This window comes from Brassica oleracea, chromosome C9 (genome assembly GCF_000695525.1).
Source record: "Brassica oleracea var. oleracea cultivar TO1000 chromosome C9, BOL, whole genome shotgun sequence".
In the NCBI taxonomy this organism is placed as follows: Eukaryota; Viridiplantae; Streptophyta; class Magnoliopsida; order Brassicales; family Brassicaceae; genus Brassica; species Brassica oleracea.
Window position 1 is genome coordinate 10796596 of NC_027756.1, and position 22998 is coordinate 10819593.

General features: G+C 32.6%; 3 protein-coding genes and 1 long non-coding RNA gene across 5 annotated transcripts; 1 reads left to right on the plus strand and 3 right to left on the minus strand.

Annotated features, from left to right (window-relative positions):
- The first annotated feature begins 7714 nt into the window (after window positions 1–7714).
- LOC106316796 (short-chain dehydrogenase TIC 32, chloroplastic-like) lies at window positions 7715–9635 on the plus strand. The gene is made up of 6 exons (XM_013754667.1): window positions 7715–8193; window positions 8284–8363; window positions 8483–8639; window positions 8842–8923; window positions 9008–9142; window positions 9228–9635. Exons 1-6 carry the CDS (start codon window positions 7841–7843, stop codon window positions 9465–9467), a joined length of 1047 nt encoding a protein of 348 aa, XP_013610121.1. The 5' UTR covers window positions 7715–7840; the 3' UTR covers window positions 9468–9635.
- A 419-nt stretch (window positions 9636–10054) lies between these two features.
- Window positions 10055–12246, minus strand: LOC106316942. Its single transcript, XR_001265010.1, has 4 exons — window positions 11993–12246; window positions 11398–11883; window positions 11125–11180; window positions 10055–10589 (listed from the first exon to the last, which is right to left on the minus strand). It is a non-coding gene; the product is annotated as an uncharacterized LOC106316942 (long non-coding RNA).
- A 560-nt stretch (window positions 12247–12806) lies between these two features.
- Window positions 12807–16236, minus strand: LOC106319069 (cationic amino acid transporter 2, vacuolar-like). The gene is made up of 14 exons (XM_013757292.1): window positions 15937–16236; window positions 15596–15797; window positions 15421–15505; window positions 15172–15312; window positions 14955–15073; window positions 14765–14861; window positions 14506–14678; window positions 14336–14402; window positions 14111–14269; window positions 13778–14021; window positions 13579–13687; window positions 13370–13482; window positions 13201–13276; window positions 12807–13116 (listed from the first exon to the last, which is right to left on the minus strand). The coding sequence occupies exons 1-14, from the start codon at window positions 16094–16096 to the stop codon at window positions 12960–12962; spliced, it is 1902 nt and encodes a 633-aa protein (XP_013612746.1). The 5' UTR covers window positions 16097–16236; the 3' UTR covers window positions 12807–12959.
- Window positions 16237–17042: 806 nt separating this feature from the next.
- LOC106313252 (WD repeat-containing protein 44) lies at window positions 17043–19982 on the minus strand. 2 transcript variants are annotated; one of them, XM_013751019.1, is made up of 7 exons: window positions 19886–19982; window positions 18615–19564; window positions 18450–18540; window positions 18210–18367; window positions 18068–18119; window positions 17793–17969; window positions 17043–17704 (listed from the first exon to the last, which is right to left on the minus strand). In XM_013751019.1, the coding sequence occupies exons 2-7, from the start codon at window positions 19557–19559 to the stop codon at window positions 17232–17234; spliced, it is 1896 nt and encodes a 631-aa protein (XP_013606473.1). In that variant the 5' UTR covers window positions 19560–19564; window positions 19886–19982; the 3' UTR covers window positions 17043–17231. The 2 variants fall into 2 exon arrangements, with proteins under 2 accessions (XP_013606473.1, XP_013606474.1); XM_013751020.1 differs by having other exon boundaries at window positions 18615–19571; window positions 19886–19978.
- Between the last annotated feature and the right edge of the window lie 3016 nt (window positions 19983–22998).

The window sequence follows — 22998 nt, forward strand, 5'->3', positions numbered from 1 at the left end:
GTTTGAATATTGTACATCGATCGATGCATGATGTAAGTTGACTATATAAAACTTGAACATGATCATTTCAAACTAAAGTATAGGTAGGTTATATGCATTTGTTATATTGTAGTTAATATATTTTAAATATTACATAAGTCAAGTGATTCACGTTTTCGTAAAAATAAAATTCAAGTTCATTATTGGGCCGTACTCGTACGTAATAAGCTACGTTAAATATGATGTATTTTTAGGTTCATTTAATGACATTACGTTTAAATTTGATTAAGGAAAACTCATTAATTTAACTGGAAAAGACAAACATTAAAATATGTAGGTTTATTTAATTCTCAGTGGCATGGAAGTGTAAATAAGTTAGAAAACTTAGGGGTATTTTTTAATGGGTACTTCTCTTTTAATAATAGAGATTAACTAGGTTTTTTCCTACACCAAATGCAATATTAAATTTTAACTTAAATTATATTTTAAGATAAATTTTTGTTAATATTTTTATACATATTTACGATATAATTTGGTTATTTCTTTAATTTAAGGTGTTTTTCAAATTTTTACTTTTGGTTATTGTATATCCAATTTATTTTTATGTTGAGTTAAATGTTAATTTATGAGTTTTTTTTTTAGGTTTGTTAATATTGTTTTTTTTATTACAATTTCTGTTAAAAATATTAGTTTGCTAATATGATATTATTTTTATTTTAAATTGGCATTGTGGAAGTTTTTATTTGATTTTAATATTATATATTATTTTCTTATTAACTTTTAGTATAATTGACCGAACGAATCGATTAATTCGCGGTATTTATAAGAACTTCGGATGTCTCCAGAATGAAACAAATTATAAACATAGACATTCGTTTGAAATGGAGCAAAATCACGAATACTACCAGAACGAGTCAGCTCTGGTTGTAAAGGGGTTGCAGCTGTAACTTCTGCCACCCGATTCGATTTGCGCTGGAAAGGACTATTTACATTGCTTGGGTTTCCGGCAAACAGGTGAAAACATTTTTTTTTATCAAAAAAAAATAATCACGAATACTGCAAAAAACCATGTCTATCCGTCACTATAATGGTGAGAAACTGCTGGCTCTGTTTGTTGTTATTTATTGAAGCCCACACTGAAGGCCTGAAGCCCACACTGAAGGCCTAAAACCACTTATGATCCATTAAAAAGTTTCAATAGTTCATGCGTTAAGGTTAGCTGATATAAATATGTCTTTAAATGTTCTTTGGTTGTAACATTTGGCTGCACAGTTCAGCCACACAACAAACCTTTTTCTGATATCAATCAAACTTGTTTGTTATTAAAGACAACTTAAAAGTTTTATCTCCTCTCTTTACCACCAAAGAACATTTAAATACATATTTATATCACTCTAGAAACCCTAACATTTGAACTATTGAGATTTCTTAATGGTTCATAAGTGGACCTTTCATAAGTGGACCTTCAGTGTGGTCTTTAATACTATCTAATCTATTAAAAGGGGAGTTTGCAGATGCGGGTGGTTGCGATTTTAAGTGGTTTTAAGAGATTTGTACGACTGGTACTGCGGTTAGAAATTGGTATGTATGCGGGATACTTATGACTGGTTAACCATCAAATACAACACCGATTAAATAATAAATTAAAAATATTTACATTTTATATAATTATAAAAATATTAAACATCATAATATTATAATAAATATAAAAATTATATTTATAAATTTTTAATTTTTAATTTTTAAAAATTATAGAAAATATTTTTATCTAAAAAATTTATAATATAAATTAAAATATAACATATATATTTTAGTATTTCTATTATTTCAATTTAAAATTTTTATTTTTGTATTTATATAGTTTTTTAAAAAAGAAAAAAAATTATACATTCCCGCAACCGCCCGCAACCGTAAACGCTAGTTGGAACCAACTTTTGAATTTAAGAGGTTTAAAGCGGTTTGAAGCGATTTAGAGCAGTTTGAGTGATTGTTGCAAATTGCCAACAACCGCTAACAACCGCAAAAGTTACGTTTGCGGGTGGTAGCGGGAAAACCAGTCATGCCCTTAGTTTTACCTTTTACAATGACATGTCATTGAGATATTTATTGAACCTATATTTAAGTATGTTTGTTTTTTTCCTAATTTAAATTATAGATTTCCTTATAATCGAATCTTAACCAAAATAGATTTTCCAATAGATTTTCTAATATATTTTGTATTAACGTATTAAATGTTTTCCGATATTTATTAGTATTAAATAATAAAGTAAGAAACACATATCATAATCAATTTATATAATATATAAATAAAATAAAAATAACCTATTCATAAATTATTGGTATAATGTTTTCATATAATAAGTCCAATTAGTTATATGAAAACATTATACCAATAATTTATGAAACATTGTAATATAATAAACGATTAAAATAAGAAAAATATTTATTTAAAGTAATAAATATTTTTTATGTTTTAAAATGTTATACTAACAATTAGTTAATACATTTTAATTAAAAATATATATTATACCATTTAATACAAAAAAATTAAAGTAAGAACAAATATTTAGATGTTCACATGTCAAACTCTAGGAATAAAAAATGAAAGCCGAAATAACTTTTTTTAACAAATTTATTTTTGTAGAAATTATTATTCCAAATTTTTAAAAATTTATTTTATTTATTTTAAAGGGTGCTAAATTTTTGGAATTAGAAAAATTTATGACCCAACCCTATATTGTTTTAGTATGAATAATTGAAATTTATATCATAATATTTTATTTTAATTTTACGTTTTGTTATAAGTGCATAGTTTACTTTTTAATCTAAATTTATGAATATAATGTGCAACTTTATTTTGTGATATACATTTTTTGTGAAAAATAGTTTAAAATATATACTACAAAGCTTTATGGTGTAAAAGCAAACAAATATATGACTTTAAAAATTATGAAATTATCTGCAAAAATAGTAAAAGAAGCAAAAGAAGAAAAAGACCATACATATTGTCTATAACATTATTTTGTTCAAAAAAACTATAAACATTTGAAAATATTGTTAATGTGAAGAATATTTACCGTTCATCATGTAGAAAAAAAACTTTTACGTATATAAAAATGAAAACAAACATCCGCGCGGATCAAGGTCTAGTCTGCATTAAAAATCCAACTTTTTTTTAAAAAAATTAGAATTTGTACTCCGTATACAAAAATAAACACCGTATTTTGGTAACTGATATACACCAAACTTTCTTCTTAGACTTAGTTGTGCTTCGCTTGCTTCTGGTTTTTGTCTTGCTGCACATTAAGGATCAGTCTCTCCAAAAGTCCAGAGAAACTGCCGTCTTCAAGAAACAACCATTACTAGACCTTTGTTCTTAAACAATGTCTCAGATTTTCAGTTTCAGCTACTTCTCCAACAGTTGTCCTGATTTAGTTCTTCAAGTCAAACACCTTGGGCTACATATGTATATACAACCCTGATTTTATGCATGCTTAGGAACATGATTTAACTCACTTGACTTTCTTTATCTTATCTTCTTAGAAAATCTGATGTTCACTTGCAATCATCTATTAATTAATCAATCATAAAAGATACTTCAACAAATTGGTTTAAAAAAAGATTGTTTTCAGTTTTGGAGGTTGAATCTGACTAGGAATTTTACTTGGATACGTTTCATTTCAATCCATATCTCATGAATCTCGTGGATGTATTTGATCAATGAAACTCGTGCGTACTTATTTTAACTTAAGTGTGATTAACGCATACTATTATTATATATGGAAAAGCAAGATACTATCTTGTGTTAAGACGACACACTATCAAAAGTCTCAAAATGTTTTAGTTAAACAAATTTTTTTTTAAAAAACTTTATAGGATATATCGCCGGCTAAAGTTACAAGCGTAATATACTTTTTAATATTAAACCTCAAAAATTGCAGCTTGCAAGAATGTTCATGTAAAAAACAATAAATTACAAGAATGACTTTTAGAAATTATTTGGAAGATATCAAGAGTCTGAAAGAGAGTTTCATACGATCAGAGATTATTCATGTACCAAAAACGTAAAATACAAAGACGGATAACCTAGCACGAAGTGTCATGACACAAACGGCTTTCGTCGTTCACATGGATCAACATCTTCCAGCGTGGTTTACAAGATCAATATGAGTCTGTAACATTGTTGACAAAAAAAAAAAAATACAATAACATTCATTCGATCGAGTTGAATTCTCTACTTGCGAATATATTTCTACTGAAGTATGCTATTCAATACCAGAATGATCTATATTCACCTATCAAAAAGGCTTTCAGAATACTATTTTTGTAACGCCATTACAGTAGCTATTGTTACCAAGTGGGCAACTAAGAAAGCAACCATGTTTTCCTACATAATTTCGTTCAAACTACAAGAAATATTGACTAAAAATTCCTTCTGATTTAATATTAAATATACCGAGTTCCAAAAATATTTTTGTCACTAGATTCTTAGAAAGGAGTGTCTACAAAAGACAGATTCAGCTAGCCACTCACTAAAATCTCAGACTGTATGCTATGGACCATTCAAAGCTTGATTATATCATTATATGTATTGTTCTCTAAAAGGCTACCAATAATAGCATGCCATATAGAAAATAGGACATGACCAACTCTCTATCTCTGTTGGCATTTAATTTGGTAATCCAATATCACAACCTAACCCGTTTTAACACATAAAGCAAAGATTCCAACTTTGTCAATGTCATTCAGATTCCAAAGGTGGAGGAGTCTCTTTTCTTAATTCCATTTAATCAAAAAGTTTATTGTATATTCAACATCTCTCACCCAACGACCCCTTTTTAATTGCTAATATAGCGCGGGATCCTTAGAAACAGACAAGGCCTCCCAAGGTGGAGGAGTTTATATATTATTCACACCATTTCATCTCATTTAGTTTATCTTAACGTCCCTTCTACCATTTACTTTTATTATATTCATATCCTACAAATTGTTGATTAATAATTGATTCTTAGAGGTTGGACCATATTGTTTTTGTTTTATTTATTTTTTAAAATTGAATTTGGATCGATAAATTTTTCAAGAAAAGACCAATCATTGAAAATATTTATGATAGATTCACAAACAAAAATCATTATTTTTAGACTCAACGCGGTATCCAAAACCAAATATAGTGAAACAACAACAACATCTTTTTTGGGGTGAGTCAATAAAACTTTCAGGTTAGTACATTTTAATACGTCTATCATAACTAATTTCTTTTTGCAACTTTTTCTACAGAGGAGATGCAAATAATCTGAGACATTTGGGTTCTATTTCTCTGCAAAGTAATATTCTGACATGATTCTCACTTGAAAATACCTGAAGTTAATCTTCATATTGAGTTTATATCTATGAGGCAGTTGTTTAATTAATACGAATTAGATGGATCATTCTAGACCTGCAAATAAGACATGCAAATGTATTTTTGAGTTGGAAAATATTATAAAATAATTGTACTTTATAAATAAAATTTAGTGGGATTGTTAGTGGGTAGTAGTTGGATTTGCGTTAGAATACTTTTTGATGATTTTCATAATCAAGCTTGAAGATCTCCTTCTCATCCATTGATGGATTTGGATCCTCCAAGAACAAAGAGGTCAATTAGCTTACTCTATTGTGGCATTCTCCAAATCCCCACCGTATCTTTTGCATAAACCACTTACAATTTACTAGCAAAAAATAACTACGTGACAATTTAATTAAAGGTGGAATTTAAGAATATTCTCAACATATCAATTAATTATGTGTTTGATGAGGAATTGTGATGTGTTAAGATCATATACATATTTTATATCTGTGATTAAAGAAATGATCATCAAGTTTTTGTTATATTCCGTCGTTTACTGGTAGCATTCCTAACATGAACAACTATTGTTTGCAGATTAGTGACACAAGTATAGTGAGATTTTGAAGAAGGAAATATATACAAAAGCTCTAATTTATATTCCATGTATTAATGGAGTGTTATAAAATTTTAAGTTATTGCTACACATGAAACGTATAAATCGCTTCTCAATATATACTATCTTATCAAAATTAGTTCCAAAAAAAAAATACTATCTTATTAAAACAAAAACATTATATAGAAGTAATCTTATCCATACGTGTGATTTATGATTTGTCAATCAAATTTTAAATATTTTTAGACATTTCATTACTACTAATTTACTAATTATTTACATATTAAATATTTTAATAGAATACATCATCACACAATATTTTTTTGTCATTGAATAATTTTTTTAGTTTTAAATATTTCATATTTAGTCGAACAAAATCTTATAGATTTTTATTTATTTTTTAGATAACTAAATAAATTTGTAATTATTATTAAAATATACCTAAATATAAAATTAATTTAGTCCTAAATTAAAAATAAAATAATTAATTTTTAAAAATCTGAAAAAAATAAATAAATATTTATCAGCATAAACATAAAAATCAAACTGATTAACAAATATAAACAAAAATAAAAATTAAATTAAATTACATTTGTTATAAAAATTAAGTTCACATTTTAAAATCGAGAGTGAAAATCTAGTATATATACTTCAAAATCTGCCACTATTCATAATCTATATACATGTTATCAATCGTCTAAGTTTTTTTTCATTTTAACAACCGATTCCCGTAGCCGTATGAAGAAGGGAAACAAGAATGTGAAATTATGTGAAAGTGAAATTTCACTTTTTTTCTAAGAAAAATTATGTTTTACAACATAAGTGAACTAAATTCAATATAAAACTGAAACAAAAACCTTTAAAAAATCACAAAAATATATATAAGAATTAAAACAAGTGAAAGTTAACTAAAGTAATAAAAAACAACAACATCATTAGTAATATCTCTTATATCATTAAAATTAAAAAGCCTTGAATGAATGAAATATTTTAAATCAAATATTTTGATGATTACATATTAGGTTAGAAGAATATATGTTAATGAATAAAAATTGGAAAATATGTGGTTTAGTATTAGAATTTTAGTATATTGGTATTACTAATATTTTTAATTTAAATAATTACAAAAACACATTTGTTTCTTGGTTCGGTTCGGTAGTTTAAACCGAACCGAACCACTCGGGTTGAAAAAATCTTCAGCCGAATGGTTTGAAATAGACTTTGGTTTGGTTTGAATCGGTTTCGGTTCGGTTTGACTCGGTTCTGTTCGGTTATTTTGCCCACCCCTAAATTGATTAGGTAAGAGATAGAGACTTTGAACGTATTTTTGGTCACGTCATATAGATTATAGAAATGTGTGTGTTAAAGAGAAAGGGTACATGAAATGGAGAAAAAGATTCGGAGAATAATACCATTAGAAAGTTGGACATCGTATTGATAAATAGTGTTACCCAAAAATATGGCACTATCTATGCATGGTTTCCACTTTGTATATTACATTACAGTGGTTTATATATGTAAAAATTTGGAAGATTATAGTTTGTAAACACCCAGTATCAAAGTATAATGTTTGCTCCGTGACTCATCATCCTCTAGTCAATTAGAGTTGGCTAACCAAACATTTATTTTAATCACATTCTCATTCCGTTTATCATTTGTTTTGGTGCCAATCAATTTCCCTTTATACGTTATTGATTTTTTACTTCTTTTGAAGAAAAAAATTGTTTATTGATCAGAAATTTAATTCAAAATAAAGAATACATAGGGTAATGTTGTCTCCCTTCACCGCATATGTCCTGCTATGTTCCTCCAACACGTAGCACTATAAATAGTAACCCCAAACACACTCAAAATACTCAACTGCTCTCCTTAACAAAAACAGAACCAAAACTAATAGACACAGAGAGAGAAAGAAAGAAAAAATGATTGAGACGGTTAAGCACCTGATTGGGTCCGGTGGCCCAAGCGGATTCGGATCCAGATCCACAGCCGATCATGTCACTGTTAATTGTGATCTCCGATCTCTAACAGCAATCATCACCGGAGCGACGTCGGGAATAGGAGCGGAGACGGCGCGAGTTCTGGCAAAGCGAGGAGCGAGGCTTGTGATTCCGGCTCGGAGTCTCAAAACCGCCGAGGAAACAAAGTCACGTATCCTCTCTGAGTTTCCTGATGCGGAGATCATCGTCATGCATCTTGATCTCAGCTCCCTTGCCTCCGTTCGACGATTCGTAGCTGATTTCGAATCTCTTCATCTCCCTCTTAACATCCTCATGTAAACAAACATTCTTCTTGATCACCCCAAGAATCATACATATATATATATATATATGATAATTAATCAATGTCCGGTATAATATTACAGCAACAATGCTGGAAAATACGCGCACAAGCACGCCATCTCTGAGGACGGCGTGGAGATGACATTCGCCACTAATTATCTCGGTAATTATTTATTTTAATAATTAATCAATCATTTCTTCATTTTATATGGCCCGTCTAATTAATGGTGATTAGGTGACTAAACATAAATTAATCCATGTGGTTTTGCTCTGGACGCACAGGCCATTTTCTGCTCACTAAGCTGCTGTTAAAGAATATGATCGAAACGGCGGCGCAAACTGGCGTTCAAGGCCGCATCGTCAACGTTACATCGGTGATTCACAGCTGGTTCTCTGGCGATATGTTGCAATATCTCGCCGATATCTCCCGAAACAATAGGTACATTAATTAAACTATATATATTCCAATCATTTAATCATCTTTTTGCGAATGATTTAATGTTATAGTACTATTAATTAAAAGGTGTTATGCGACGACAAAATATAAACGCCGTCGTCCTCCTCACTTTCTTTTTACTATTTAATTGCTTCCACATAATAATAGTACTAAATTATTTAAATGCTTGACCTGCGTTTTGTAGAAATTACGACGCGACCCGAGCTTACGCGCTCTCCAAGCTCGCCAACGTTCTCCACACCATAGAGCTCTCCCGGATTCTACATGTAAGTAACTAAACATATCTAGCCTTTTTCATTTTTCCATCTTTGTTCATAAATTAATAGATAGTTCTACTAATCACTGTATAGAAAATGGATGCTAATGTAACGGCAAACTGTGTTCATCCTGGAATCGTGAGAACACGTCTCACACGTGACCGAGAAGGTCTCATCACTGATTTAGTCTTTTTCTTGACCTCCAAGCTATTGAAGTCTGTTCCTCAGGTACCTAATTAAGATTATCATTTTATATTACCTACACATATAAATCTTACGGAAACTGATCCGGCCTATTAATTATTATATATAGGCAGCAGCAACGACTTGCTACGTGGCAACTAGCCCCAGATTGAGGAACGTGTGCGGCAAGTACTTCTCGGACTGCAACGAAGCTCGGACATCTAAATTGGGATCGTGCAATATTAAAGCTCAGAGACTATGGACTGCTTCTGAGTTGCTGGTTTCTCCAGCTTCCTGTACTCCCCATCTTTACCGAACATTTAAATGCTCTTTAACCAACGATGCTATATGTAAATCCCAAGCCCTGTAATAACATCTATATACATGTAGGTTTACTAGGTATACATAGTATTAGTTAGATGAATCGGCGGATGTTCCTTTGTTTGTGTATAAGCCTGCGTCTGTAATATTACTATATATGTGGTTTCATGTAAATATAATAGTATATACTTGTAGGGTTTTGTAAAATCTAGCTATGTCTTTGTTATGTGATTCTTATCTATGTAGCATCAATCTAGCACAGGTATTATATAAACATTTTGGATTTTCTACTCTTGCTTTTCCAAAATTGTTGATCTCTTCTGTTTTGACGATTGCATAAAGTATGTGTTGAGAAAGAAAACCAAGAAAAAATTATATGGGTAAGGGCAGTACAACAACCTACTTGCATTAGAAAACAATTATATTATGTCTGGAAATAAGGAAACTTCTACCTAAACAAAAAATACATATCCAAGATAAATTAATAAATATTTTTTTATATCAAATATGACTAATATAATATTAGTAATATTTCATAATCTTAAGCAATATCACCATACACTACTGTAAGAACTAAACCCGACCATCAAAATTTTAATGTGAATAGAGTAGGTTGACGAAAAGGGTGGAAAATGATCTCTTTGAATAGATTTCTAAAATAGTGTGTTCAAATTGGACTAATATTATTGACAAAGAACACAACAAAAAACAATGCAGTTCGAAGAAAGTATTTTAAGTCTCAAGTGAGTAAATCAAAAAGCATGAATGAAACTATCGTCTTGGCTCGTTTTTTGTACTGCTCATATCGCACAATTATTTCGCGCATCTTGGGTGCACGTGATGTGCCTGCTCCTGAGATTTTGGCATGTTATATAACCGACTGACAACAAGGTGAGTGAGTCTTGGTTGTTATCCGTAGACCTCAGAGTTCGCTATCTTGATCTACAAGGTAACCCTTTGGACCGGAATAGCTGGATTTCGTCGATGGATTATATTTTCACTACTAATTTAGCATGTTTCAAATGGGTCTTTTATGAGCTGGATTTATATATTAAATCATGCTCAAACAGTTACCCCAGTCCATTAAGTGATATGTAGTTTTCTTTAATAGACGGACATACCTGAAGGCGTGACTCTTTGATCTCGTTCATCAGATTGGAAATGATTATCCCTGAAGATCGACGGTGCAGAAGCTAAGTCATCTAAACATCACTTTCCGTGATAATTTTTTTGAATAACTCAGAAACCATCACGATCATAACCATATCAATGGCCGAGATTGAGAGAATCTCGCTTATTCTAATTTTACTGTTCCTCATTTCTCGTAAATGAGAGCTTATCTCCTAATGATACAAGACTATAAATGTGACTCTTCAGTGTCTCCATTTATTCGTGGAGTTTTTTCACGAAAAAGTATGTATGAGACCATCTCCAGCCATAGATACGGCGTTTGAGTTCTAAATCAATTTTTTAATTGAAATTAATCAAATCAAAATTTTAGATACTTGGTTAATTTCAACCCCTCTAATGGTAGAACCAACTAAAGGTTCTAAATTTCAAAAATTTGTAAATTTATAATAATATATTACTTTTTTTTTTTGCTAAATTTTGAATAATAGATAACTTGCATCACAATCTATAATAATCAAACACAAGCCAATAGGTTTTATGAGGCTTCAAGTCCGTGTCAATGGTTAGTTGGTTACCTTGTGATGAGTTTCAAAAAACTTGATCACCTCCTCCATGTGACGCGGTATAGTCCCTGAATATGATCTTTTTGTCAATAACAAGCTCAAACAGATGAAAGCTCATATAAAAATATAGAATACTAGTTTTGGGAGTACATTTTGAAACAGCCACTACAAAAGGATAGTGTAGCAGCTGCAACAAGCTTTGAGTTTACTATAAATAACATTTTGAACCAGTCACTACGGTTTAAAGAATCTAACAAGAGCAGGAAGACAGAAAATTGACTATACCTGATATCTTCTTTTATTATGAGAGACAATGTGCCGTGCTTTCACCTGCATTGCTTTCACTGCACCACGCGACGAATCCACCACAGCTTTTGTGAGGGACTCAACAGCAGCACCAACTTGCGGATTCACCGACCTCGTCAGGCCCTTTAGTTGTTGGCAAATACAGACCAAGCTCAGAGGTGAACCTAGTGAAAGCTGCTGACATACCAGAATCTGCAGCGTTAGGATCTTCCTGAGGGAACTTAAAACTCTTGGCCTAAGAAGAAAGCCCAGAAGATGAAAACATAGACGGCGGTGAGGTATCTGGCGGACATGGAACTATATCGTCCTCTGTTTGACTCCGACGCTCAGCAGCATTAGGTATCTGAGTATCAACCTTTGCAGTTGGAGCAAAATTTCAGTATAAAGGACGTGACTTCTCCAAGACTTCATACCATTGAATTCAAAACTCAACTTCCTTCCCACCTTAACTACCATCTCCAACATCTTCCAAAAAAAAAAAAAAAAAAATTAAGAACCCTAAAATCAAAATACCCTATCCTAGATTCAACATATTAAATAGACGAATCTACACATTATAAACTTTGAATCGTACCTATAGAAGAATGAAGAAGCTCACTGCATCGAAATTTCTACGATTTCAAGTCAGAAAAGAAAAACATTCAAGTCTCAAATTCCACCAATTTCGCCGTTGATGAAGCCGGCAGTGGAAAGGACGATGCTTCCGGCTTTGGATTCTAGGCTCAACCGGCGGCGGGTTTCATGATCAACCGATGATGATTCTCCGTCGAAGCCAAGAGAGACATAGCCAAAAAAAAAAAGTTAAGGCGAAAGAGAGAGAAGTCGACCAAATTTTTTTTTTTCTCTTTTCTTTATACACTCACCAATTGATTGACACGTTTCTTTTGGATACACTTCCAAAACATCTAAAGTTAGAGACACTTCTAAGTATCTTTTATGTTTTTGATTTTATCAAAACACAATTAATTAGATGGATACTTGGTTGGAAGTAGGTTAGATACCCCTTTGGAGTTGCTCTGATACTTTATGTAAGAGCGCTTTTACATTATTTCCCTTTCTCATTTTCGTTTCCCCGGTCGCATACGACCAAATGGGACTTGGTGCTATTCCGCCAGAGATATACAGTCTCGTCGGCGATAAAGCTGATCTTACCGGAGAGATCGGACTCTCCGGAGACAATCAAGCCAGGCTTCTGCTGCGTGTGCACATGGCTTATTTCGACGCATGAAGGTCTCCAGGTGGTATGAAACTGGAGATTTTGAAGGAAATGCGCGCAAATAGGAAACCTGAAGATACATGTGCACATACATATCGAGCATTGTACCTTTCGAGTTGTGTGCCTAAAGGAAATTGGATATATATGGTATATATGCAGAAGATTTTCGAGAATTGTTTCTGATTATGAATTTATGATGAAATATAGACATATATATATATATATATATGATATTTACAAAGCGGGTGGGAGCGAGTCTTGTTTCATCCAAATCAAAATAACAGTACAGCTTTTGTTACCAAAGAGTTGCCTTTCTCACAGACTATTATGCCAGAGAAGCTTCATGTTCACGATATATCTCCTCCGCATGAGCTGTTGTTACGTAAACTGCATTGGCCAGGGAACTGTGCTTTCTTCCATAGAAAACATACACCAACACTCCAATCACCAGCCACACAGACACACGAGCCCATGTCGCAGACCTGTCAAGTTTGCCGGTCAGAGAGATTATACCTTTTGTTCTTTGGTGATGAAACAAGGAGCATGTGAATGAAGAGATTACTCACCCAAGGTTAACCAAAAGGTACATGTTGATTAGGATGCATATGATTGGCAGGAGTGGCACTAACGGGCATATGAAACCTATTTATTCAAAAACAAAATTCACACGGAACATGAAATATGATTTTGATTATAAGACATCCCTTTCATATGCTTAAGGAATTGATTGTTTACCTCCAGAATGTCCAAAAGTGTGCCTAGCATCATCCTGATCTATGGAACTCAGAGCAATCAAACCAGCAAGGAGGAGACTTCCACCAATACCACACAGTGGATATCTAATAAACCTGTAAACCATTTTCAGCAGATGATGATAAGCAAATCAAAGCATTTTTTAAAGGAAAATCAATGCTCTAAATAGACAATAGTGGGCGAGAACTAACCCTGGGAAGTTGATGCTTGACGCCGAATAACTTAGAAGGAAGGCTCCAATGCAAGTGAACATAATGCTCCATCCACCGACCTTCCTTCTGTTTTCTTCGCTCAAAACCCCTAAAAAGATCATCAACAAATGTCAAATCTGTGCTCAACGACTTTAGTAAAGAGTAGAGACTTATGATCTCAAAAGTGGATGCTACTTACAGAATCCAAGAGCTTCTTGCTTCTCCATAACAGAAGCATCATTCTCGCCAATTAACGGTTGTTTGGTACTGTTACTGGAAGTGCCAACATGATGGGATGACTTTGTTTCACCAGGTATGACGGAAACAGGGTCGATTCTATCCTGAAGGGATGCCGGAAGAGGTAGCTCATCCGGAGGAACATATCTGAGTATCAACACTGAGATTGCCACCATTGTAAATGCCAGAAGTGTCCCAACACTCACCTGCACCATCATCACCAGCTCTCAAAATACTAAAATTACGAAGAAGAATAAGAACCAGTAAAACCAAGGAGAAACAAAAAAAGTATTACCATGCCTGCAAGCTGTGAAACATCCAAAAAGAAGGACAAGGTTGCTGCACAAAGCCCCGTTGCTACAGTCGCTTTAACAGGAACCTGAGTGCGTCTATTAACGTCTGAGAAAACAGAAGGCAGCAGACCATCCCTAGCCATTGCCATCAGAATTCGCGGCTGGAAAAATGAAAACATCTAAGTTTGCTGACATTTAATCATTGATTTAATGTTCTGAAATTTTACCTGAGGGAGAAGGGAACCCATTAGAGCTGAGCAGAGAGCCATGACAGCTCCTAAAGTTATCAAGTATCTACATCAAATTTCCCAAAAGAAAATAATAAATCTTACAAACTTATTTAAAGTGGTCTAAACGAAACAGAGTGGATCTTAAAGGGTCATGCTCATGTACTTACACAGCCCATTGCATGTCATGACTAGCAAACGCAGAGGATATGGGAGTGTCAGGATCCATGGCATAGTAAGGAACTAAGCCGACAATTACAATGGAGACCATCATGTAGAGAGAACAACACAGAAAGAGTGCAAGACCAATCCCAATTGGTAAATCCCGTTGTGGGTTTTTCACCTGCACATAGGTATAATATTATTGCAAATAAAGGAAAAAAGAAAAAAAAAAAACAGATAGGTGCCTGCATGGATTACAAAACTTACCTCCTCAGCAGTACTTGCAAGTGAATCAAACCCAATGAATGCAAAGAATACTGTGGCAGAACCAGCGAACATTCCATCCACTCCGAATGGAAATAACCTACAAAAACAATAAAATGGTTTTTGTTCTTAACCTATCTATCTTCTTAAAACTATCATGACTCACTGAAGTAATGGTGAATATTCTTCTTACCCTGTGGGGAGTTCATAACCAGCCCAACCAGTCTTGAATCCCAGATAACTGCCAGCTACTATGACAAATAACAAGACACACACATTGACTGCAGTCACAATCCCCTGAGCGAATGTGCTCTGCATATATATATGAAAAAAAAAAAAACAATTTGAACCAGAGTTGAAATGGCTTATCCTGACGTGTGGGATGGAAATAAATTAAAGCTTGTACGTACCTCCTTGATTCCCAGGCACAAAAAGCCAGTTACAATGAAAACAAGAATAGCAGCACATGGATCCACAATAACGTCAAGGCCTGGGATCTGCTGACGGGCTAAGAATGAAGGCAAACCATCTTCACCACCAAAAATCAATGCCTGTAATTATGCTTTTAACCCATTAATTTAAAAATCCATGAGAGAAAAAAAGTATTCGAGTAGTTAACATTCAAGCTATGGAGTAACATAAGGATTAAAGGGAGAGACCAGATTAGGGGAAATGCCACGGGCAACAGCAGAGCCACCAATAGTGTATTCCAGAATCAGTGCCCAACCGATCAACCACGCAACACTTTAAAAATTAACAAGGAAAAACTAAAAGTTAGCAGAACAGAAAGAAAGAAGAGAGTTAAACAGAAGAGGAGTAGTAACTAGTGAGTACCCTTCGCCGACACAAATGTAGGAATAGTGATAGGCGCTGCCAGCGGAGGGACAACGACTAGAGAGTTCAGCATAGCAAAAGGCAGAAAGTGCAGCTGCGATTCCAGCAATAAGAAATGACAAAGCAAGAGATGGTCCTGAGTGCTCTCTTGCAACTGTTCCCACAAGAATATACACTCCTGCTCCTATTGTTGCTCCCACACCTAAAAATACAATACAAACTTAGACAATCAACTGATGAAGATGAATGATTGGTACACGAAGATTCCTAACGATTAAAAAAAAAAAAGGTCAATAACAAAGTCGGATGATAAATCCTTGTCCGTAGTCAAAAGAAGTTACCAATAGCAACCAGGTGAGAAACAGTAAGGGCTTTAGCGAGCTGTTGATGATGAGAATGTCCATTAGCAGCAGAGTCGACCTGTTTCCTTCGGACCAAACTCCTGACGCAGCCCCATGAATGTCCGCCTCCTTCCTTTTGTGTATCCACCAGAAAACCCATCGGAGTCTACTCAAAAGTTCAATTATTCAATGGAGTTGATTCTATTCTACTACCGAGAACGGGGGCGGAGGCAGATACTCTGCAAGAATGATCTCTTTCCCTTTAAGAAAAGAAAAAGGTGAAATAAATAAAATTATTGGTGGCGTGAGGAAACAAGGCACTGACAAAATGTTATCCGAACCACTGTCTTGGGGGTCAACTACAACGTGTCTCTTGCCGTATCTGTAAAGCTTTCTCTATATTTTATATATTTTTTTATTTTGGTCCAATGGCTGTTAACAATGTGTGCTCATGAAAAGAAAGGAAAATCTTTTATATATTAATTAAGAAATAATTGTAGACTCTCTATAAAAAATAATTTTAGAATCTTTACAAATATAAATTTAAATACTAGAATAATTACAATGCATGTTGTTCATTCATTGGTTCATCAAAACATATACTATATTTTCACTAAATTAATCATAAAATTAATTAGTAATCAACAGATAATATTTATTTCTTTTTAATTAAATAAAAACTGCATAATTATCTAATGTAATTTAAAATATAATGAAAGTTAATGATTAAATAATAAATATTTTATAACAAATTTTATATTCTTATATTATTTTAGATAATCATATTAACCATATAATAAAATTTCCATATAATAAAATTTTGATTTTTTTATATATTATATTAACCCTCTTATTCTGTACATGACTTCTTCGATCTTTTTTTCTTTTGAAAGGCAAAAATAGAAAAGTCTTTATATAGAAGCCTATTAGGTTCGAAGTAACGTGCACATCTGCTATTTTTGTTCGAAAGCTTCTTCCAACTTTCAATTTTGTTAAGTAGATAGACAGTTTTATAATTTACATTCAGCTGCTCTATTTTGAATGACAATTCTCATAGTTTACTTATTGCTAAGATGGAACAATCATAGACGGCCACGTTGAAAAAATAAAAAACAAAACTGTGTATTATATCGACTACAATATAGACATTTTGGGACTGAGTAAAAGGTACATTATCCACACTCAGCAATGTGTACACACATTTTATACGCCTAACTAGTAAGTATGTATAAATAGCCTTCAGACAAATAAAAGAATCCTAATCTAACTTATTTGATATTATATTCACTTGTATTTTAGACCCGAACTGGCAATCCATAATTGTTGTATACTCTGATCTTTCCGTCCCAAGTCGCTGTCACAATCACAAGCCCCCACATGTGAGGCTGCAACACATTCTTCAGAAGCTTCAGCTTCTTCCCTCTACTGCTCATTGTTGTTGACGCATCGCCCAGCTGCTCTTCTGGCCATGTTGTTGATCCTTTCATTGGGGAGAAACAACTGTCCATTTTCCCCATCTTCTTGTCCATATCTGTGATGCAGTCGCTCAGGCTATTCCTGTTTGCCTGCCTCAGCCAAGGTATAGCCACAGACGCATTCTGTGAGATAAAACTCTCATATGACCTGATTCTTTTCGGCTTTCCGGAAGATGGCTTCTTGCTGGGTAACTGAGAGTTGTTCCACACATGAATCCCTGAGTCCTCTGTTGTTGACACGATGTGTTTCCCATCCAAAGTAAATGAAGCAGTAGTTGTGCAGACACCAGAAGCTGCAAAAGGAAGTATGCCAAAACGTTTATACATCTTAATTCTTAAGCAGACCAAACAAAAGCACTTACTGTATCAATCGTTCCTAACCTTTAAGCTTGCAGATAACATCATCTCCAGATATGATACGAATCTGTGAATCAGCACATGTAACCATTACTTTGTCTGAGTCATTGGGAAAATACTCAAGACCAGTGATCCTTTTGCTTGGCACCTTCTTCTTCCCATGTGTTAAGCTAACCTCCCTGTCCATTTGCAGCTGGTTATCTGAAAATGCACAAATATGAACAATCAGCTCCTGAATTCTCCACATTACATATAACAATGAATCTCAAATAAAAATTTGAAAGGGAGCAAATACATACCAAGTATAAGGTAGAAGCGACAGTCTCCTGTTATGGAACCTATTACAGCAGCCTGAAAAGAATCTCTAGTAAGCAACTTAATCATATATATATATATATATATATCTATCTGAAAATTGCTTTTTAGGGTGTTTCAAAATACCTTTGCATCTGGACGATAACACACGGCAGTAACAATATCCCTTACATCAGTGTAGTCAACAACCCGACAGCGAGACACGTCCCATATTCGAACTTTCCCATCAATGGATCCGCTAATGAAGTAATTATCATCCACAGGGTTGAATGCCACACATGTCACTGCGTAAGGAGGTTGTGAGTGAGTACAACATCATACAGAGAATGGAAAAAGCATCATTGACTGAAGAGAAAAGAAACTCACCAAAATTGTTATGAGCGAACGTTCCGAGACATTCATCACAGCCTACTCTCCATAAACGAACACTCTCGTCCACAGAAGATGACAGAAGATACTGCACCAAAGTGGTCAAAATGTAAGAGTTCACATTAAAAGACCATAAACAAAAAGCATATGTAAGATCTTTACCCCTTTGTCGGACCAGGAAAGATCTAAGATCTCACCGGTATGCCCTCTGAACTCATGCATAGGCTTCTCGGATAAACTGAAGATCTTAGAGGGTAACACAACGCAAGTTGAGTCCGATGACTTCCTCAAAAAGCTACTCTTCTTCTTCTTCTTCTTCTCGTTGTTGATATTCAAAGGCTCAACCTGAGAATGTTGATTCACGCCAAAGTAAACACCAGAATCAACCACAGGGACTTGATACTTGTCTGTTCTCTCTTCCTCGGTTACGCTCCAAACTCGAACAACACAGTCTTCGCCAGCGCTCGCAATGAATTTTCCATCAGGAGAGAACTTCATGGCTAAGATGGAACCATCGTGCGCTGCAAACTCTTGGTCAACACAGAGAGAGGAGAGCTCCTTGAACTGCTTTTTGTACGTCTGCACACTCGTAGTTGCTGATTCGCAATCTAGTGATTCGAGGACGTGCGTGAGAGCACCTAGCTTCTTTAACCAGAACTGTGCGCCTTTCTTAGCGAAATCGTCTCGGAAGCTGCCCGATCTGCTTGAGCTTGATTCGCTCAACCCTTGACTACTGTTCCTGGAAAAGAGCAAGGATCGATCGTCTGTTTCCTCGGATGAAGAAACAGAGGAGGAGGAAGTAGATTCATTCCTCGAGAACAACAGATCATCCTCTTTCGAAGAGCCGTTGACGACAAGTTCAGAAACGGGAACAGAGGGTGGTTCAAGTTCTTCATCTTCAGAGACAGAGGATGAGGATGAGGAGGAGTCGTTGTCTTCCGTAGACTTATTGAAACTAAAGGCCATGGATTGGAGGAACTTACGTCGTCGGTTGGAAACACTGTCGGGGTCATTGGTCCAGAGTTGAAAACCAAAATCCTGGGGAACATCATCATTAGGGGCATCGAAGAAACATTCTTCGTCTTCATCATCCCCGCGAGTACCCATCTCTTCTGTTCGGTAACCACAGAATAAAATAAATCAACTTTGGCTAACCATAATAAAAGTCTCTACGTTTGGGTGGTAGTCAATTTAAACTGTAGAGAGACTAGTCGTCGTATGAATTAGTAAAAAAAGAATTGAAAATTCAAAAGAAAAAATAAGAGTCAAAATCTATAAAGTTGGGCGGAAAAGAAAGATGAATAAAAGTATATGTAGCCAACCTAACAAACAAACAAAGGTCGATGAAGAGATTGCTTCCAAGTCAAAATAATACACAATTCAATTACTACAGAGACTGAAGAACAAGAAGTGATGAGGGGGATTTAGCTTACCTGTCTCACCAAACCAATAATTTGCTCTTCCTACAAACCAAATACACGAACAAAAGTAAAGAAAAATACAAAATAGATCGAAGAAGAAGAAGAAGATAGAAAGGTCTCTTGTTTATAAACCGAAAGAAGCAAGGAAGGGGGTATGTGTCGGTTCGATTCACACTGTTTTGTATAAAACCCTTTCGTACCTAATTTGAATCAACCAATCTTTGGAAAGGGTTTTTAAGAGTTGCAATTTAATAGCGAGATTAGCGGTTGGGGTTTAGAAAATGGAGCCTGTTTTTTTTTGGACATAAAAAATACTCAATGTTCTGAAATTTAAGATGTTTCTTATTAAAAAAATTATTTTTTACCTATAACATATCATTAAAATTATAAACTAAAACTACTCGACCAATTACAAAATAGAACTATTAAATTTGATTGGCTACATAGTTTTTGATAAACTTAAAGTTACCTAGAAAGATGAGAACATCTTATATATTGGAACATAAAAATTATTCTAAACATCTTATATTTCAAAACAGAGGGAGTAACATTTTGGGATTTTATTCGATAGTACGTAGAAGGAAAGAAATACTAGTTGTTAAAAAAAAAGGGAAAGAAAGACTACAATTAATTTCATTTTTAACAAGTTAATTAGATTTTGATCTGCGCAACCGCGCAGATGTTACTTTCAATTTTATATGTATATATATTTATATTAGATCATTAGCGGTATATATTTTTAATTTTAATCATATATTTAAATATTTATATAACTATTTCAAATATAATAATTTATAATTTACATGTTGTAAATAATCAATTGTTTAAAACCATCACATGTATTTGTTGATTCTTATTATATATTTATATTATTGTATTTGCATTTAGTTATTAAACAAATTATTATATTCATGAAAAATATATTTAAAAATTATTTTGTATTTAATTTATTTTAAACTTTTACGCGCCCTTTAAAACTGTATATCATTTTAGTAATATTTTTACATTTATTCATTTTAAATAATATATTATTGTATATACAAAAATATTTACTTTTATACATGTATTGTAGTCTTTCATCATATTATATTTTATATTTATGAAAATAAAATTTATAAACCAGTCAATTTAATATAATTTATCATATATAGTTCAATATAATAATTTTATTTTAACATGATCGAGTATGATTATAAAATAAATAAAAGTATGATAGAATTTTTATTTAAAATTTTATGAACAATAACTGTATATATATATTAATGCATAATAATATTTAATTGCTAATTACAAAATTAATGAAAATATTTACATAAATCTTTTGAAAATTAATATATTGTTAAAATATTTAGATTAACATAATAGTTTCTTTTAATATGATTGTTTGTGATTATATAATTGATAAAAATAGGATAGACTATTTATTTTTCATTTAGTAAACGATAATTGAATATATTAATGTATAATAATATTTTAAAACTAATCACGAATTTAATGAAAATATTTACATATAATTTTGAAAATTAAGATCGTGTAAAATCTTTTTAAACAGAATTTTCTAATATATATTTATTTATAGTTTAAATAAAAAGATATCAAAAGATATTATGATTAATGTAGTTCAAAGATTTTATATATTTTTAGCTTTATTAAAATACATTTAGTTACGTTAAAAAAATACATTTAGTTAAAAAATTTAAGGGCGGTCCAATATAAAAATCACACATGAAATGAAGTTGTGACTTCTATTTTAATAGAATAAATTTTATTAAAATCATCCCAAATAAAGTCTCATTAGAACTTGATCTGAGCATCTGTACCGATATTTTTTTTAATGAAATAGACATATGAAATTAATATAATAGTTGCACAAACATGCATCCGAATGTGTATTTGTTCATTTATAATATATAACATTTTATGATAGGTGATGATTTTTAATTATCTATAACTTGCTAATAGTTCATATTGCAGTTAGATAATCAAAATATGTTATATAACATATTTGTCAACTATTATTTTTAACTATAATAACCATTTTTTTATTTATTTATTATAAATTAAAACACCAATTATTATATTTATGTATGTTAAGAAATGTATCTTTCCAGAATAAAATGTATTTATGTTTTATAAGATAAATAGATAGATATGTCTCTAAAGTCTTTTATATGCCAAACAAAATCTGCTTCTATGTTCATTTTTGAGGAAAATATTAAATTAAATTTTATTTGTTGTATTCTTATAATTCAAATATATATATGTGTGTGTGTGTGTGTGTGTGTGTGTGCGCGTGTGAATTATATTAATCATCAAATTATTTAACATATATTTGAAAAATAAATTTATCTGTTTTAACAAAAACATTTATACTTTATGTTTTATATGTGAAATGAAATAATAATATACATGAATATATAACATTTAAATTTCGTGGTCACATTTTAAACAATTTATTTAATTAATTGTATAATTTGGTTAGAAAATAATCTGGTTAGAAAATAATTGTAATTTTGGCAAGTTTGGTTAAAAATAATATAACAAAATAAATATTTTTTGGTTAATTAATTAAATTTGTTAAGTTTGGATTGAGAAAAATCTAACAAAATAATTAGTTAATTAATAGTAGTTATTAATTTAGTGGTACAAGTTGGTAAATACTAAAGTGAAGTAAATGTTGTTTTCAGAAGGTATTTCAGTTTCAGTAATATAAATAACATATACATTTTTTTTGTTACTAGATTACATATACATACAAACTAGGAATTAAGCAAAAGACGGTACAACCATTGGATTGATAGCTTTAAGTCATCGAACACATAGCCAAATTGTGGGTGTGATTCCAAAATACCTTTTGAAAAATGCAAAGAAGACGAAGGTGGAGTCCTCTCGATCGAAGACGAAGGTGGATCAACCTCCAGATTCAGAGTGGCGAACAAAGCAGGGAGAGTGAGGGAAACCGCGACGAAGCAAAATGCAAAGAAGAGAAAGGAAAGAAGGAGACCGCCTCTGGTACCGACACGCACGTACATGCTCCGCCGGACACTAGATATTTAAGTTCGATGAGAGACGCGAGAGAATATTCGGGAGGATAGAGAGAGAGCTTTCTTCTTTTTTTCTTATCA